The sequence below is a fragment of the Astyanax mexicanus genome, chromosome 9 (assembly GCF_023375975.1).
Source record: "Astyanax mexicanus isolate ESR-SI-001 chromosome 9, AstMex3_surface, whole genome shotgun sequence".
Classification (NCBI taxonomy): Eukaryota; Metazoa; Chordata; class Actinopteri; order Characiformes; family Acestrorhamphidae; genus Astyanax; species Astyanax mexicanus.
The window spans coordinates 39,734,390-39,752,677 of record NC_064416.1 but is presented as its reverse complement, the minus strand read 5'-3'; the positions used below and the strand labels follow the sequence as shown (position 1 = coordinate 39,752,677).

The window sequence follows — 18,288 nt, the reverse complement described above, 5'->3', positions numbered from 1 at the left end:
TTTTCTTCTTTTATTGTTTACTGGCTGACAATAGCCTGCTTTAACATTCTGTAATTGGTCTAAAAATCTGAACCATAAATTATAACTGACCACCTCTCTTGGTTGGGCCAAATGACACACCTGCTTTATTTTTCTGGACCAAATTAAAAAGTCTTAGAGTCCAGATCCTAAAAAGGTAAGTGTGAACGCATCCTAATTGACAAAGTAAAGCACTGTATTAAACACACTGCATCTCTGATAGTGTGTGTGAGCAGAAAGGGTTCGGGTTTCAAAGTCGACGTATTCGGGTCAGGAACGATCTTCTGTTTCATTCCCAGGCTAAACTATAGTGTGTTTGGCATGGTGTGTGTGTGTGAGGGACAGTATATATAGGAGAGTGTGTGTGTGTGCTCGTGTCTGTTTTGCCAGGGGTGTTGGTGTGAGACGGTATATACGAGTAAGAGTGTGTGTGTGTTTGTCCCTAATCTGACACTGTTCCCTGAAGGTGTCCATCTCTCACTCTCACATTGAAAACGGTCAAGAGCTGATCGAGGCAGGGATGGATAGCTGAAGGGTATATATGTGTGTGTGTGTGTGTACAAGTGTCTAGACACACAGGTGTCTGCTAACTTACTGTGAGGGGGTGTTATGTGTCTTTACTTTGTGAGAGTGTGTATAGGAGACTTTCACCATGTTTCTCAGTGATACTTTAGCACCGCTGGATCATTACAGTTTGTTGGTACAGTATTAGGAGTGAAACCTATGGACCTTAATCCCTCTAGATCCCTCTATTACATGCATACTGCTTTCAAAACTCTACAGTGACTTGCAAAAGTATTATAAGTACTATATAATAAGTATATTGAACTTTTTCACATTTTGTCACCTTACAACCACAAACTTAAACATATTTTATTGAGATTTTAAGTGATAGACCAACACAAAGTAGCACATCACTGGTAAGGGAAATGAAGACGATACATGGTTTTAAAAATTTAAATAAAAAAAGTAACATGCAAAAATATTCAGCCCCACTATATCAATACTAAAGTCCTATCCGGACAGGATTAGTTTCTCAGGGGGACATCTGTGAAAAATATTTCACACTTTTACTCAGTGATAAACTCTTGCATCCAAACTGCAGTTAAAAAAACAGAAGGAACAGTGAGATTTTAGGCTATTAGGATATTTAGGATTCTTAGGCCGAGAAGGTCATGTGACATCGCGTTCAGTAGCTCCTCCATTTCCACTCACTGTTGTTTTTACAGGGATATCCGTGGAAACTTGCGCCTAAAGTGAAATTACAGTGCTTGGCAGTGGACTAATAGTTATTTTATAAAACGCGAAATGACAAAACTGATGTGAGTAATAAAATTACAGGAGTAGGTAATTCAGCCTGTAATTTTCTCAGAGGACGTCTGTGAAAAACACACACATGGTCGTTCCGGATGGGAATAAAATCACAGAGGACCCCCGTAAAAAAGAGAAAATTACCCCAGAACCCCCTGAGAAACTAATCCCATCTGGAAAGGGCTTTTATCAAGCTACCTTTCGCTGAAATTACAGCTGCAGGTCTTTTTGGGTAAGTCTCTACCAGCTTTGCACATTTAGACAACTTTTGTCCATTCTTCTTCTGAAGGCAGTTGATTGCACAGGATTTAGGGGTTTCAGAGTATTTTACAGAGATTTTTATTTGATTAAAATTGTGATATGTGTGAATAATGTATACTGTTATATTGTTTTGGTCCATCGCTTAAAATTGCAATAAAATACATTCATATTTGTGGTTGTACTTTGTGTACGAAATAGATAAAAAATGTGATTTATGATAAAGTTGATGAATATCACGATATCAGTGTGAAACACAACAAATCACAGACGACCCGTACTGATTTGCTGTTAGCAGGAATGTTGTTTTTGTGGATGTATTAGTATTACCTGTACTGAGTTGAGTCTGCAGTAGCCGTTCAGAGGGAATCGGATCACGTGTGTCGGGTCCTGGTTCCAGCCGGCGTTGACCGAGTTGCACATGACGTCTCCGGTCTCGGGGAAGATCTCCTCGATCAGGACTTTCTCTCCGCTCAGGGCGATCCTCTCGCCCAGGTCAGGGGTCACACGCACCACCAGGCAGTCGCAGGGCTGGGCCAGACGCCGCTGCTCGCGCTCCTGCTTCCATCGCTCCAGCTCCTTCACCATGGGAGTCAGCTGATAATACCGCGCCTCTTCATACAGCAGGTGGAAGTCCTAACACAGGGGGAGAGACAACAACACATCAGCACTGCAGTTAGTTAAGTATAAATTCTTTGTTACGTTACTTTTTACTTTAAAAAGTTGATTATCTATACTTTAGTGAAGTATTTATTGTTCAGGTGACTTTTTTTACTTCTACTCCATACATTTACACACAATTATCTGACTTACATTTTAAAAATAGCCTCGTTTCTCCTATTTCATTTCAGCTTGTTTTCATTCCGGCTTCTCATCATTCAATAAAACCCCTATCCAGATAAATCTCTCCATCCAGATAGAGTGAATCTCATTGTGATTGGATGTAGAGAAGTATAAACATACTTTTATACTGTGATCCATCACATCTGCACACGTCACGTCCCACCCCCACACTCCAGTAAGAACATAGCAGACGTATGTAGTCTAGTATGAAGATGATCCGTGCAGAGACTCAAGAGAACTCCAGTCCAACTAAACTTCTTTAATATATTTACATTCTACTAAAATACATTCATTTATAATTAGCATATACACCGCTGAAACAGGGAGACTAGTGCATCCCACATTATATTATCAACATTAACATTTTAATAGAACCTTATAGTCATTCTGGATTTTAACCCCTTAACCCCTTTAACAGGCCAGGATTTTCGTCCATTGTCTGCCTGTTAGTACACCAACAAATCTTAAGGATTTCTTCTGAAGCATTACATAAAAAGCTTGCATTTTTGATGAGGAACAATATTGAGTAAATCTGCTAATGTCAAAATATAATGAATAAAATCATAAAATTGTCTCTTTCCTAAACTTCAATATAAAATCAATATCCTGAATACAAATCAAACAGTTTATGTCTTTCTAACCATTAGTTTCAATATGTTTGTCTAGATTTTACGTCTATTTTTAATCATGCAGAATTTGGTTGGTTCCTGTTACTGATAGAAAAGTAGAGAGACAAAACAGGCAGCTTCTCTAAGTGTCCTGTAGGAGATTTTAAAGCCCTCAAATTTTCAGTGTAAACAAGTTAGCCTGTAGCCTGTATATGGTACATGGCCTGATAAGGGGAATGGCATTTTTTTCTTAACATTACTTTTACTTTTATTCCTTAAGTAGTTCTGAAAGCAGTTCTTTTACTCTTTTACTTGAGTAAAAAGTTGATTGAAGTGGATACTTCAACTTCTACAGAAGTATTTTAAACCTGAGTATCTATACTTCTACCTACAGAGTAATTAATGTAAATACCTTTGGAGAATGGAGAGTGGCTTTACACCATCAAGTGAACAATGTTCGGCATTTTAGCACTCAACTCAAGCTGTTTAGTTATCTCAGCTACTGAGTCCATCACATATACACATATACGGGGCAGCGATTGGTGTGGAGCAGTGGATAACACCCCTACCTGCCAGTGGACTATCACATCATATGGGAGACTGGGGTTCAATCCCAGGTCTGGGTGACTATATGCTGCTCTACACATATTAGAGTCCTAACACTACATTGACCCACTTCTGTAATAGTAATATCCTTATACGTTGCTCTGGATAAGAGCGTCAGATAAATGCCATAAATGACGGCATAGACATAAAAGACTACACAGTAAAGGTACTCCTCATTGAAATGCTGCCAGCAGAAGACCAATGTCCCGTTCCACTAACACAGACAATGCTGCTGCCATACGGGCCTTTGCATTCCTTCATCGCAGCAATCTGTGGCTGTCTGTGGCACTCTGCCAACACCCCACCCCCCTCCATTCTTGCCCCTCCCCCTCACCCCCCCCCGGGGTGCTTCTAGCCAGGGGTGATTTGCACCTCCCGCTCATGCCTTTAATTTCCCACGAGTCCAGATGGCAGCGTTCCTGCACCGTTTCCTTGAGCGATGCCACGATCTGGAGGAGAGAGAGAGAAAGAGAAAGTGCGGGCGAGAGAGCAAGAGAGAGAGAGAGAGAGAGAGAGTTTGGGACGGATGGAGGAAGACAGGGGTGCACACGAGGCTGCACGACTCTGACGCTGAGCTGGATGAACTGTTGCCATTCAGGTGCAGAAGATGCAGATATTACACAGCTTTTGTTACCCAGAGCAGCTTGAGCTGGAAAAGCGTTCCTTCATCAAATATAACTGTAGTACAGTTATATCATAACTGTAGTACAGAACTTTTAAGATTTAGGAAATTTAGGGAAAAAAAATAATAACACATACAATAATCTGTGTGTATTTAGGAGTAGAAACTTTAGTTAATGCTCAATTACCTAAATCCCTCCCCCTCTGACTTTTATTACTATTATTATCTGTGTTGTAATTAAAGATCAGCAATGTTACAAAATTACAGTATACTGTTATCGTGATATATTCTCATATTTATATAAACAATATGCTTTATCTACGTGTATCATGGATATAATCAGTACATACAGAACTCTGACCAAACTCAGTCTCTATAAATCTGAATATGAAAGTAATCAGGTTACTAGAAGACAGCCAAGACTGATCAATTTGCCAAAAGGTAGAGAACGTTGGCAGCTCAGGGGAAGTGTGGAGGTCAATATGAGACAAATCAGCATAATCAGTCTCACTGAACTGGTTGTAGTGCAGCATATACTGTCATGACCGAAAGTGTTTTTACAGGAAATGAAGTATTTCTCCCTGAAAATGATTGCAACTATACATGTTTTGCTATACACATATTGGAGCAACACAAAACAAAAAACAAAAGCCAAAGTTGGTATAATTTCATGCAAAACAAAATTGTCACCCAAGTTAAAATATTTGATTGCACACACTGAAATCAGTCACTTCTTACACCTCTCAACTGGAATTTTGGAACTACTCTTCTTCTGTAAACTACTTCAAGTCTCTCATAAATCTAATATCTAAACAGGTGTTTAATGGGTTTTAGACCTGGACTCATTGCTGTTCGCTTCAGGACTCTCTTTAGTGCCTTGTTTCCATCCATCTCTAGATGCTTTTTGAAGTATATTGGGGTCATTGTCCTGCTGGAAGACCCATGACCTAGGACGCAAACCCAGCTTTCTGGCACTGGGCCCTACATTCTGACCCAAAATCTTTTAGTAGTCAAAGCACCCAGTGCCAAAAGCTGCAAAACAACTCAAAACATTTTTAAACCTCCACCATATCTGACTGTGTGTGCTGTGTTCCTTTCTTTGTAGGCCTATCTTAGTCTCATCTGTCCACAAGATGTTTTAGCAGAAGGATAGTTCGCCGTGACACTGAAACATCTTTCACTAATGTTAGTAGAAGCAGTCTGCATTTCAAGGTGCTTGGTTTTATACACCATGGCCATGGAAGTTAGTGAATTTGAGTTCAATGATTTGGATGAGTGCGCTTTTGGCCATATAGTGTATGTTATAAGGTCATTTCAATTTCCACAAAGAGAGAGAGAACAAACTTTTACCTTCTCTCTCTCTCTCTCTCTCTCTCTCTCTCACACACACACACACTCCATATGAACTGTCTAAAACCAGATAAATGCCCCAAAACTACAGCTTTACCCCACCTTAAACCACACCTGAACTCCAGCTTCACCTCAGCTCATCAGAAAAGCCCTTGAACCTGAAAGCTAATCCCTACAGCATCCTGTTATCAGCTACTGTAACTCAACAAATGCTCTAATATTTAAGATTCTGAGAAGCAGAACAGGAAGGGGGTGGTTAATTATATCTATTTATTTTTGTTTTTTATTTTCTCTCTCTCTCTCTCTTTCTCTCTTCTAGCATATGGCTGAGGGGAGTGCCAAGATATCAAAGTGCTGCTCCTAGAGAGGTCCAAGTCTTGATGTGTCTTCAACTTGCCTCTGTCTCTTCCTCTCTCTCTCTCTCTTTCTTACTGTGTACCAGGCAGTTTAGTCATCCCTGAACCCTGAAGAGACCCATAACAAAGACATACAAGGGCTGAAATGGTTGAGTTGAAGAAAAAGAGGAAAATAGAGAGAGAAAGAAAGAGAGAGAGAGAGAGAAAGAGCAGGAAGTTGCTGAGAAGGAACGAAAAGCTGCCAGCTAAGAGAACGAGACAAGCCCTCCCTACAAGCCTGCATTCAGGACATTCAGACAGCTCCAAAATAATGATCCAGCCCACAAGCAGAAGAGATGGAGGGTAAAACTGAGACAGAGAGAAAAAGAGAAAGACAGAGAGAGAGAGAGACAGAGAGAGAGAGAGGGAGGCCTAGTTCCAGGCGATCCATCCACTGTAATAAGCTCTAAGGTCACAGGCTGCTTCAGGTGCAAATCTTTTTTTTTTTCTCTTGTTTTAGACTTCCAATATGATTTATGTTAGTAATCAGAAAATTAACAAATTAATAAATAACTAAATATTATTTTGATGAATAAATATGTAATCAGAGATTTAAAAAAGCCAAACAAAAGCCAAACAGACTTAACCCATCATTCAGTCAGAAGGGAGCAGGAGTGCGAGACACTTCAATAAAAGAAAACAATAAACAAAGACGAAGACGAAGACAAAAGAAACAGAGAACGTTAAATAACACGGGACCTGACTGACAGTAGACGTTCAACCGTGGACGAAGGAGACAGGATGAAAGGGAACTATATATGCACACAGAAAGGGACAGGAAACAGGAAACACCTGATGACAGGTAACGAGAGGGCGGTCCTATTTTAGCAATCTATAGGTGAGCAGTCAACCGTGCATTGTGCAGCTTGATTTATGGTGTGTCAAGGTGTCTTTGCTATCATAAGGACAGGAAAAGTACACCTTGTGCGGCTCAAAATATGCAAAACAACTAATGGACTTAATGTACTAATGTATTGATCATGGGTGTGTTTTGGGCGTAATTGGAAATAAACCAATCAGTGTGTGACTTGTTAAACTCTTTTGAGAACCAGATGTGCTCTGACTTTGGTGTATTGCTTTTTAAGGGGCGGAGCTACCTGGTCGTTTCCAACGCTTTTTCGTAGAGGAAACTGACCTTCTCATTCACACTTCTGATTCATTCTGATTATTACTGATGTATACGTTTGCATAGCTGCCAACAGTCACATGCTATGGGTTTTTAAACTTCTGCGTGTCTGCTAAGATAGCAATGAACTTCTATCTGGCTAGGTTGCTTTCAGTCAGTGATGTACCTGTGTTTTCTGTTGCCAAGATAGCAATACCACCACGCTCAAAGGCATAGAAATATATTCACAAGCACCTTTGCTTTTTAAACAGGAAAAATGCGTGAAAATAGACTGTTGGCGGGGTTTAAGATAGTAATGAGCCTCGCATCACACCATGCCTTGTACAGGGTGTAAAATAGGGCCCTAGGAGTGATGGGGGTCGGAAATGTTATTAACCCACGCCTGAACCAAACAACAAGAACAATTGCACTCTCTCAGACTCTGGCTGCTGATGGCAAAGCATCATAGTCCAGTCTGTCGCTTGAAGCTGAAATGCCATATACCTTAATAACAATCATCCCTGTTTGAACCACCAGCTAAAAATGATCTTCTTTAAGGATATTTATCTTTCTATATTCTTGTCCTACATTGTGGACTGTGATTACATCATTTTTTTCAGATATTTAGACGGTTGATACATGGAGCCTATAGTTGCTGAGTGTTGGAATAGTCAGAAAATTCATATAGCTTGGATATTTGATTCAGCTGACAGTTTCTAATTACAGTTGGTGACACGCCTCAGGCCTGATTACACTATGTGGCAAAAATGTGTGTCCAGCTGGCTCTGTTTCCACTGCAGCAGAGAGCAGTAGACGATACACCACATGGCCATATGTTTGTGGACGCCTTTTTAAATTAATTCATTGGACAATTCAAGTTACAGTCATTGCTGAGACATATGTGTCAATACTCACTTATACACACAGCTTGTCTAGTTCCTTGTCTGTTAGAGAAAAACTGCCATTAGAGTAGGACCCTTTGGAGAAGATAAACATGATCTTATTGGCACTGTGCCAACCAGACATGTGCTAGAGGAGTATAAATCCACCCAACATTGGGATCACTGTGTTCTCTGGAATGAATGATGGAACTCTATTCAATCCTTTTTCGGATGAGTTGGGGAGTTAACAGAGCTGGCAGAAAATGTTACAAGAACATTTAGCAACAGTTTGGTTAGCTTGTATCATTGAAAATGTGTGAACGTTGTGAAACGTGTCACTTAATTTTCCTAGCTAGTATAATTCTACTAGCTAACACTAAGCGTAAAAAGTAATATCTACAAAACTTAAAATTTAACATTCTGAGAGCTTCCAGAAAACTGGACTGATTGAACATTCTAAGAATGTTAACTGTAACATTAAAAAAAATATTCTACTAACCAAAATTGCTACTGATATTAAATGCAATTAAATTCCAAAAGCATCGCTTTTTAAAAGCCAGTAGACAGTCTTTCCCCGACAGTAGAGACAGTAACTCCAACAAAATCTGAATTAACTTAAAAAAAAAAAAAAAACATTTACCTAACACATTGATTAGGACTCTCCCTACCACTAGTGATGCCCCAACACCAGGAGGGTAAAGACTAACACATGCTTCCTCCAATACACGTGAAGTCAGACTCCGCCTCTTTACTAACTGCTGCTGATGCAGAATTGCCATGTAGCCTCACAGTGCGCTCGGAGGAAAGCGCAGCGACTCGGTTCTGATTAATCAGCTCACAGACGCAGCCCTGTGCTGATCAACATCACCCTTTGATGAGGGGAAAGAGCACCATCTACATGAACAGGATTCAAACTGGCGATCTCCTGATCATAGTGGCAGCGCTTATCCCACTGAACCACTTAGAGCCCCCTGAATTAACTTTTTTTCATAGCCTTGCTTTAAAAAACAGGAGGTGTCCCAATATTTCCGTTTATTTAGACACTCAGTTTATACACTCTTTATACAATAGCATAGCAGGATAGCAGAGGGCAACTGTATTTACACTTCTATGTCCACGCAAACAGACAAGCGACTGAAATAAGCGGCAGAAATCACACCCACATTCATTGTAGGAAACCCCACACACATATCCCACAGGTCAGTGTAACAGTGTAATCTGTAGCCTTATGGAACATGGCAAAAGTCATGGGACACAGTGCTAGCTCCTATACCAATTCCCAAATAGTGGCATTTAGTTACATCACAAGGTGGCATACAAATGAGGAGATACATAAGCAGGACTAAACAAGTCCAGGACAAAACATTGTGGCAGGGTTTGATGAAGGACAAAAGGGAAGTATTGATAATATTAGTAATATATTTCTGTATACTTATTGATCAAAGCACTGTTTATGAGCATAAAAGCACACAAATGTCCTATAAAAATGCACAACAAAATATTATACAGTGGTTTGAAAAAGTTTGGTCACCCATGATCATTTTCATGATTTCCCTTTTGAATTAAATAAGTTAAATATATCATATAGCAGATGCACACAGTGATATTTGAGAAGTGAAATTAAGTTTATAGTAGGGGTGGGCAATATTATATGCACTCTAAAAAGTGATTCTGTGTTTTAGTCAGTGGAAACTAATATTATTAAGTGGAGTGAACTTATCGGCCAGTCTAACTCAATAAAATGAGTTCAGAGAACTTCAAACTGAAAACTTAAAAAATGTGATTTGAACCAACTTTTAGTCACTACCTGTGTCAATGCTCTTTCTAGAGTGTTGGTTCATGCAGCTTTCCTATAGGCTCCTAGCACCATATATCTGCATATTGGGTGTGGCCTCTTCCTTACTTACAATCTTTGTGTTGTCTGTTGCCCAAAGCTACCTTATCCTAGGCGTGCAATATTATAATATAATTTGATTGCCAGGCCTCAGTGTTTGTGGGCTGTAAGAGCACATTAATTTTATTCTGTGTTTCTAGTGAGCACAGTATGCTGATTTTGAGCTACAGAGTTCACTCTTTGCTGAGTTTACTCCAGTATTATACTGTCAGTATTTGCAGTTAAATAATAATATACCAAATATGTTGAGAATACCACATTGAGTTAACTCAGCCTTTTAAGGCAGCAGGAGAACCTATATTGCTGAGTTTAAACAACTTGAAATGTTTTCCATTGTACTTTAAAATTATTAGTAATTAAGTTGGATAAACTGGATAATTTAAGTTGATTTGCCTTAAATTTAAGTTGAGATAATGAAAACTGTCAACTTGAAAGTAATCAAATAATTATGTTGAGCTAACTTAAAGGAATTGCGTTGATCTAACTTGTTTACTTAATTTGTAAAAACTTAATTTATTTATGTGTTACCAATTGAAGTAATTTTTTTAAGTTGGTCCAACAATTCTCTTTTTTCAGTGTGGTATACAATATATCGTGACACAGAAATATCATGATATTAAAAATCCATATCGTGATAATAGGGCTGTTCTGTCTTAAAAGTAGTCTATTATTTACTGTGAAGCTTTAGGTTTATTTATTGTATAATTGTTTTAGTTTGCAGTTTATATGCATGCACTAAATATTCTGCAATATTTTTTGCTGCATTATATTATTTTATGCTATATTATTTATTTTGCCACATTATGATTATTCTGTTATACTATTATACTATATTCCTGAAATGAATTAATTATTTTAGTTTTTTCTATATCGCCAAGTATATCGTTATCACAAAAATACCCTGAAATATCGTGATATTATTTTAGAGCCATATCACCCACCCCTAGTTTATAGGATTTAAAGTATCACTGTATGAGCCCTTTAAACTACTGGCCCTTCTCCCAGTGTTATTAAATGCATGTGAGATTAGTCTTGTAACGCTAAGTTCAGTGGATGTGCATGCACATGCCGGATTGCACTAAAGAAAAATGCTTTGCTACAGTAGGAGCTGCAAGCACAAACACACACACACACACACACACACGCACACACATAACCGTTGTGTACAGCAGCAATATGTTATTGTTTACTGGTGTATCCTAGCAGCAGATAATCCTTTTTCCCTCTCTCTCTCTCTCTCTCTCTCTCTGTATCTTCCTCTCACTCTCCTAACAGAAACAAATTTTCTATCTTCCACCACTGCATGAAAACCCATTCCGCCTGGGTTCTGCTTTCACATTGATTTAGAGAAACACATTCGGGCGTAGCTGCCAGCGTGGGAGCCCTGTACTGCGCCTCAGGGCAGCGCAAAAAAAACGATGCCGAGCAGATAAGGACATGCTCAGTCCCTCCAGCAACTATTTGCATGTTTCCTTTTTGTTTCTGCTCGGAATTTACGCAAATAGGAAAAGTACAAGGAGCCGGTTATGATGAAGCAAACCCAGATTTCTAAAGTTCTGTCTTTTTTCACTTTCTTACAGAATGTAAATCTAGCAGTTGCTCTTTAACCTGTCTATCTCCAAACTGGAAAAAAATAAGAGACCACTTAAAAATGATGAGTTTCTTTGATTTTATCAATTTGAAAACCTCTGGAATGTAATCAAGAGGAAGATGGACGATGACAAGCCATCAAACCAAGCTGAACTGCTTAATTTTTATTTAAAGTTAAATAAATAAGTTAAAGTTATCCAAAAGCAGTGTGCAAGACCGGTGGAGGAGAACATGCCAAGATGCACGGAAACTGTGATTAAAAACCAGGGTTTTTGAGTTTGAATAAATATTGATTTCTGAACTCTTTAAACTTTATGATTATGACAAAAAGGTTTTAAGCAGGGGACTTACAGAAATGTATATCCACTGTTTGTTTTGATTTGATATATGTCTGCGCACATATAAACACAAAGATTAAAATGTCCCGTAATGAAATGTATGATTGTGTATGACAATAAAAACATAATAAAAAAATACTTGTTTTCTTTGCATTATTTAAGGTTCCACATCTTCATAAAAGATGCCAGCAGACGGAAGCAGAAGTGTTGTAAGATTTTCCGGGAAAACTGAGCTGAACTGACTTTGGACTTGATATAACACAGTGGACCAACACCAGCAGATGACATGTCTCTGCATTTCTTTCGGAAATCCACTGTGTTCTATCAAAGTCAGTGCAGTTTTGTTTTCCCGGAAAATCTTACAGCATTTCATGCTTCCCTCTGCTGACAACTTTTATAAGAAGCATTTTATGGATTTCATTTTCCAGCAGGACTTGGCACACTGCCCACACTGCCAAAAGTACCAACTGGTCTTATATAATATTCAAATTTTCTGAAACACTGAAAATGTTGGGTTTTCATTGGTTATAAAACCATAATCATTGACAATAAAATAAACACTTAAAACACTTAATCACTCTGTGTTTAATACATATATATTAAATATGAGAATATTACTACTTATACTACTTATTACTACTAATATGAATTACTGAAATAAAGTAACTTTTTTAATGATATTCAAATTTTTTGACATTTTTGATGTTTAAAATAAAAACAAATTAGCATCCAATATGTTGCTGTGTTAGAGCTCTGCTTATGCTACAGCTGATGATTAGAAAATACCACCTGCCCGTGGCATGATCTGAACACTGCAGGATGAATGCAGCCACACAAGAGAGAGATTTTCTATGATTACAGTGATAAGATATCATTAGATTATGATGAGCATGCATGCTCACTGCATCAGCAGCAGCAGCAGCAGCAGAATAAATGCAGCAGTATCTGCAGTCCAGTCTGTAACGTCTTTATGTCTGAAGCTCACGGACTCGACCTGTCCTCCTGAGAGCTCTCTCTCTCTCCACTATAACCTAATAAAAGAGGAGCCTCCACCTTGTCTACAAGCTCGTCCAGCGCGGCGCTCTGTGCTGCTGATTGTGTAGTGTGAAGGCAGCTGTGTGTGTGTGTGAAGCCTGGCCGAGCGGAGCGGAGCAGCGAGGTTACAGAGGATGTTCTCATGCGAAGAGGAAGACAGGAGCCAGGTGTGTGCAGCCTTCCTGAGTTAATATGAACTAACTCAGCTACTGTGGCAGAAATAGACACGTTTGTGTGGCAGTATGTGTGTGTGTGTGTTTTTTATTGGGGAGGGTGAAAATGCAGGGTTCAAAAAAGGACAGAGATAAAAAAAAATAAAAAATAAAAAAGGAGGGAGTCTGTGTGATTCCCATTTAGACTCGTCATGGTAACTCATTGTTTGTTTGATATAACCAGTGATGGTATAGTTACTTTGAAAAAGTAATCCGATTACTGATTACTCCTTTAAAAAGTAACGTAGTTACTTTATGGATTACTTGATTTTAAAAGTAACTAAGTTACTGTACAAGTTACTTTATTAGTTACTTTCAGCATCTGCAGACACCACCTCCCGCCGCCTTAACATAAACATTATAACCAGTTTTGCCAATACTCCCTTTATTGGAAAATGCATTTTTAACAGCAACAATGTATCTCTAGACATTTAAAGTTGAACTATTTCCTGAAAAAATAAGTTTTTTTTATAAAAATAAAAGACAATTTCTCTTGAATTAACAACATAAATTATTTTTTTTATAAAAAATAAAATATGGTCTTTCTTGATTTCACTTAACATAAATACTTGTTTTTATAAAAAAGAAAAATAAAGAAAGTCTTTCTTGACCTGAAATATTTAACACTGTAAATCTTAACATTGAACCTGTTGTTCTCTGCAGGGCAGCAAAGAGTGGTTTTATAAAACAAAACCGTGTATATGGTCGAGGCCAGGGATCACATATATGCGGACTGTGGTCCGGGTCCGGACCCAGACGTTGTCCAGTGCGGACCCAAACCGATAAACTACTGAAAAGTATTTAATTTTGACAGCGTTCATTTAAAGCTTCAGAACTTTTCTTGTCTTTATGGTATACGCGCTCTGCGGCACAAAATCTTCAAACGCTCTCCTCTGCCAATCAGATCTGTGCAGACCGTTGCCCTGGCTAGTGAATTGGGACGCGGCCGGGAAAAAACGCCTTTATAAAGAGATAGGGAGCCCGAGAACTGGCGGAAAAATGAGAACAGGCGGAAACTAAAGACACGCCGAGCGCGAGAGAGAGACAGGGGAGGATTGTAAAGGTGACGGGAAAGGGAGCGGTGTGTGTGTGTCTGTGTGTGAGGTGGAGAGAGAGTAACGCACAGTGACTTGGATAAGTAACTTTAATCTGATTACTGCATTGGAAATAGTAACGCGTTAGATTACTCGTTACTGAAAAAAAGGGTCAGATTAGAGTAACGCGTTACTGACATCACTGGATATAACGTCCCAAAAAATGATTGGGATATGTGAAATTGTAGTTATATTAGACTCTATGAGACTATTTTACTCAACTCATTTAATGAAAATACAGTATAAAAGCAAATTAATGCAATTACATTAGGGCTGTCAATGTTAAAGCATTAACACATGCAATTAATGTGGAATGAGTATTGCGTTGTTTTTTTTTTTTACACAATAAATTAGCCACCAAGTTTGACCCCAACTTCCGCCATAATCCGATCTGTGAGAACGTGATCTGATCTTGATCCGACCCAGCTATTAAACATTCTTTTTTTTTAATTGAGCTAAACTGCTGATAAAGCACAGTTTAATCTGATATATTAGCCAGATAATATACTGCTATGAACGAACACTGTCTCTGCTGCTCCATGCTGCTGTTTACACACTAAGAGTACGGTATGTGCTGCATTCACTGCTCACAGTCAGGTGACTAATACAACTGGGATTTATGTCCCATTATGTCCCATGTCTCAAGCCAAACAGCTCTGACCAATCAGAGGAGAAGATGTGCTTGCGTGGTTTATTGATGTGTATTTTGGTGTGTTGCGATTAGGTTTTTGCCTGTGTGAAACCAAACCAAACAGAGGGAGAAAACACTCCAAACAAACAAACTCATCAACTGGTCCGGACCAGAGAAACCAACTACAGGTGTAAAAAAAAATGCTCTTTTATACTCAGCGAATTAAGTTCTAATTCAGAAATCCTTACAATAAAGTACATACTAGTATTTTAATTAACAACACCAATTTAAAATTGTCCACACAGCATCACTGTGCTGAAGACTCGCACATTCTCACAGACACACACACACACACAATCAATATGGAGCTTAATTAATATATATTTTAGTTAAAATTTGTACGTCAACCAGTGTTAATTTTGACAACAAATTTTGATGTAGTTTTAGTCATAATTTAGTCATCTAAAATGTTTTTAGTTTTAGTCGACTAACTATCATAAGAATATAGTCGACTAAAATTACAGTCAATTTAGTCGACTAAAATGTAAAGTGTGTAAATGTAAATGCTTTTTCATCAGTTCCCTTGAATTATTAACTATACACTTATACAAAATTAAACATTTATTAACCAGTTGTGTAAGACTGTTAATGTTTGAATGTGAAATACATTTATATTTATATATGATTAAATGTATTTTTATCTGCGCGCTGCTGCAAGAGAGACTGGTACTGATTGGATGACCACCCCGCTTGTCCCGCCTTTCCACCTACGCTAAAGTAGCAGTGATTGGATCTTTTCCTAACTGGTCCCTACCTTCCACAAAACGAAATTAGTTTTGATTGGATGTCGTCCCTGCCAAACATTTTCGTCTCGTTTTTATTTGTTGACGAAAATGTCAGTTAAATTCGTCTCATTTTTATTTTTTTATTACTTTTTTATTTAGTTATCGTCTCATTTTTGTCTTGAAAAAAAGCTTTGTTAACGAAAACTATGACGAAAATTATTAGTCAGCAAAATTAACACTGACGTCAACACATCATAATATTTTAATTTAAATAGCAGCATTTTTAGTAATAAAATGGAATGTTCAATTAAATGTGATCGGGACGCCCCTAATTACAGGCCTATTCACATTAATCCACACTAATATGTGTATCTTTCCAGGTAGCACTCGCTCCTGATAAACCCAGAAATGCTTCACAAGAAACGTGTCCTACTATAGAACTCACCTCCACTCAGAGCTGCGGCTCTATTGGAAGCTTATGAAGCGTAAACGTGTTAAAGGAAGAATGTAATAACAATAAATTGCATCATTTAAATCGAACAAGGCCTAACAAGCTGCTTAACAAGCTGAGTTCTAGACGTCTCAGCCTTTAGATCTGAAGAAAAGCTTTAGTAGATTATTTCCAGCCAATAACTGTATGACATCGATGTCATTGTTCATCTGTCATTAAATTTTAGCTAACAAACAACTGTCAAACAAATAACTGCTAAAAAATGATGAGAGAAATCAGTAAAAAACCCTTAAAATAAGCTAAAATTCGAATGTTTCTGATTCTAAGGGGACATTATTAGTCACAAAACCTATTCTATCTCCTACATTTACCTTATTTTACTTGATTAATGTCCTTTTTTCTACTAAAATGATCCTAATACAAATAATACAACATAAAATTATGAATTTCTGCTTAATTTTAGAGATGCTTATACAGCTTTGTTAGTAGGGGTGGGCGATATTTCATACTCAGCGATATGACAAAACACTAAATAAAAAAATAAAAATCAAGAATACACTACTGGGGTCCGAGTGGTTCAGTGGTCTAAAGCGTCGCCACTATGATCAGGAAATCACCGGTTCGACTCCTGGTCATGCAGCTTGCCATCGGCTACTGGAGCCGTGAGGGAGCACAATTAGCCTTGCTCTCTCTGGGCGTCTGTGAGCTGATGTATCTGAACCGAGTCGCTGCGCTTTCCTCCGAGTGTGCTGTGATGCTACTCGGCAATGCTGCATCAGCAGCAGTTTGAAAACAGGCGGTGGCTGACTTCACATGTATCAGAGGAGGCATGTGCTAGTGATAGGGGAGTCCTAATTTTTTAAATAAAGTAAAAAAAAAGAATACACTATTGCCACAAAATGAAAAGTACATTTTATTATTGCATATGAAATTTTATGGCACACCCCTAACTGAGATGTTAAAAAATACAAGAATTGAATCAGATTTGTAACAGAAGACAATGATACAGAATGTCATGATACTAAAAATGGACACCATATATCTCCATATATCTCCATAAATAGGAGTGAATTAAACACAGCTGGACTCTATAAACTAATTAACTAAGTGACTTTTAAAGGCAAGTGATTGCACTGGATTTTATTTAGGGGTTTCAGAGTAAAGGGTGTTGAATATGTTTGCACGTCACACTTGGCATTTTTCCTTTGTTCGTGAATGTGTATAAATACCTTTTCAATCCACTATATATAAACTGTCAAATTGTTTATATTTAACCTACCAGATACATATTATCTCCCATTTTTTATTGATTTATTGTCTATTTCAATCAACTAAATCATGTCAAGAGAAATCCACTATGTAATCAGCACAGGTTAGAGCTGCATGCTGATGTACCTTGAAGTCGTCAGGCAGCAGCAGCTTGCAGGTCCTGAGGAAGCTGAGGATGTAGCGGAAAATCTCTCCATCCCTGTCGATGAAGTAGTGCTGCTTTAGACTGTCCAACACGATGGGCTCTGTGCCGTTAAAGAGACGACTGATCCTGCAAATTAAAACGCACACACACACACACACACAGAGCGTTAATGGAGTGAGGGCGGCCTCCTTCAAATGCATGAAACAATTACCATTTCTTTTTCAATTTTATTAGGAGCGAGCCAAAAAGGTATTAGCACTCCGGGTTGAAACAAGAAGCTCAAGGCGCATTAAGGAACCTGTTTGAAGTATTTCTTCTCGCCTCTTTTTTTTTTTTTTTGATTCTGTGGAGAGAGTAAAACAATGGTGCATTCTCTGGCGGAGGAGACAGGGGCTTGGCAGAGGTGCGGGTTTACGATTTCACTACTAAGATGTCAATTAAATGAGTCATGCATAAATCAGCCACGGTGACTGTCTACATGACACGCTGCTAACCGGAGAGAAATGACACTTTTTTGATGCTGAAAAGCTCCGCCGCCGATGCCTTTCAGCGCCGCGCTATTTCCAGCACCCGTTTCAACGCCATTCGTCAGCTAAAGGTCCGTGACCACTTGCTTGTGTACGGTGCCGGAGCCCCAGTGTTGCAGCAACACCTACTGCGCTGGCCTGGTCCCCAGTGAGCGCTGTGTATACTTACACTGATCTCCTGCCTCACCCGCCTGTAGGTGTCAATTCAGCACGGGGATCAATGTGCATGAATGCACCGTATGCACACGCACACAAAAACAATCTCTATATATAAATGCAGTCATTCTAATGTGCCGTCTACAGAATAGGCCTCAAAACAT

General features: G+C 38.6%; 1 protein-coding gene across 3 annotated transcripts in view; it reads right to left on the bottom strand.

Moving 5' to 3' along the window:
* LOC103041366 (BTB/POZ domain-containing protein kctd15) overlaps window positions 1–18,288 on the bottom strand; it is a 61,709-nt gene that overhangs the window by 16,480 nt on the left and 26,941 nt on the right. For all 3 annotated transcript variants that reach the window (XM_007251852.4, XM_007251851.4, XM_015606487.3), the window contains exons 3-4: window positions 17,423–17,567; window positions 1,918–2,223 (exon numbers count right to left, since the gene is read on the bottom strand). In XM_007251852.4, the coding sequence (XP_007251914.3) occupies window positions 1,918–2,223; window positions 17,423–17,567 (451 nt within the window). The remainder of the gene's footprint in view (window positions 1–1,917; window positions 2,224–17,422; window positions 17,568–18,288) is intronic.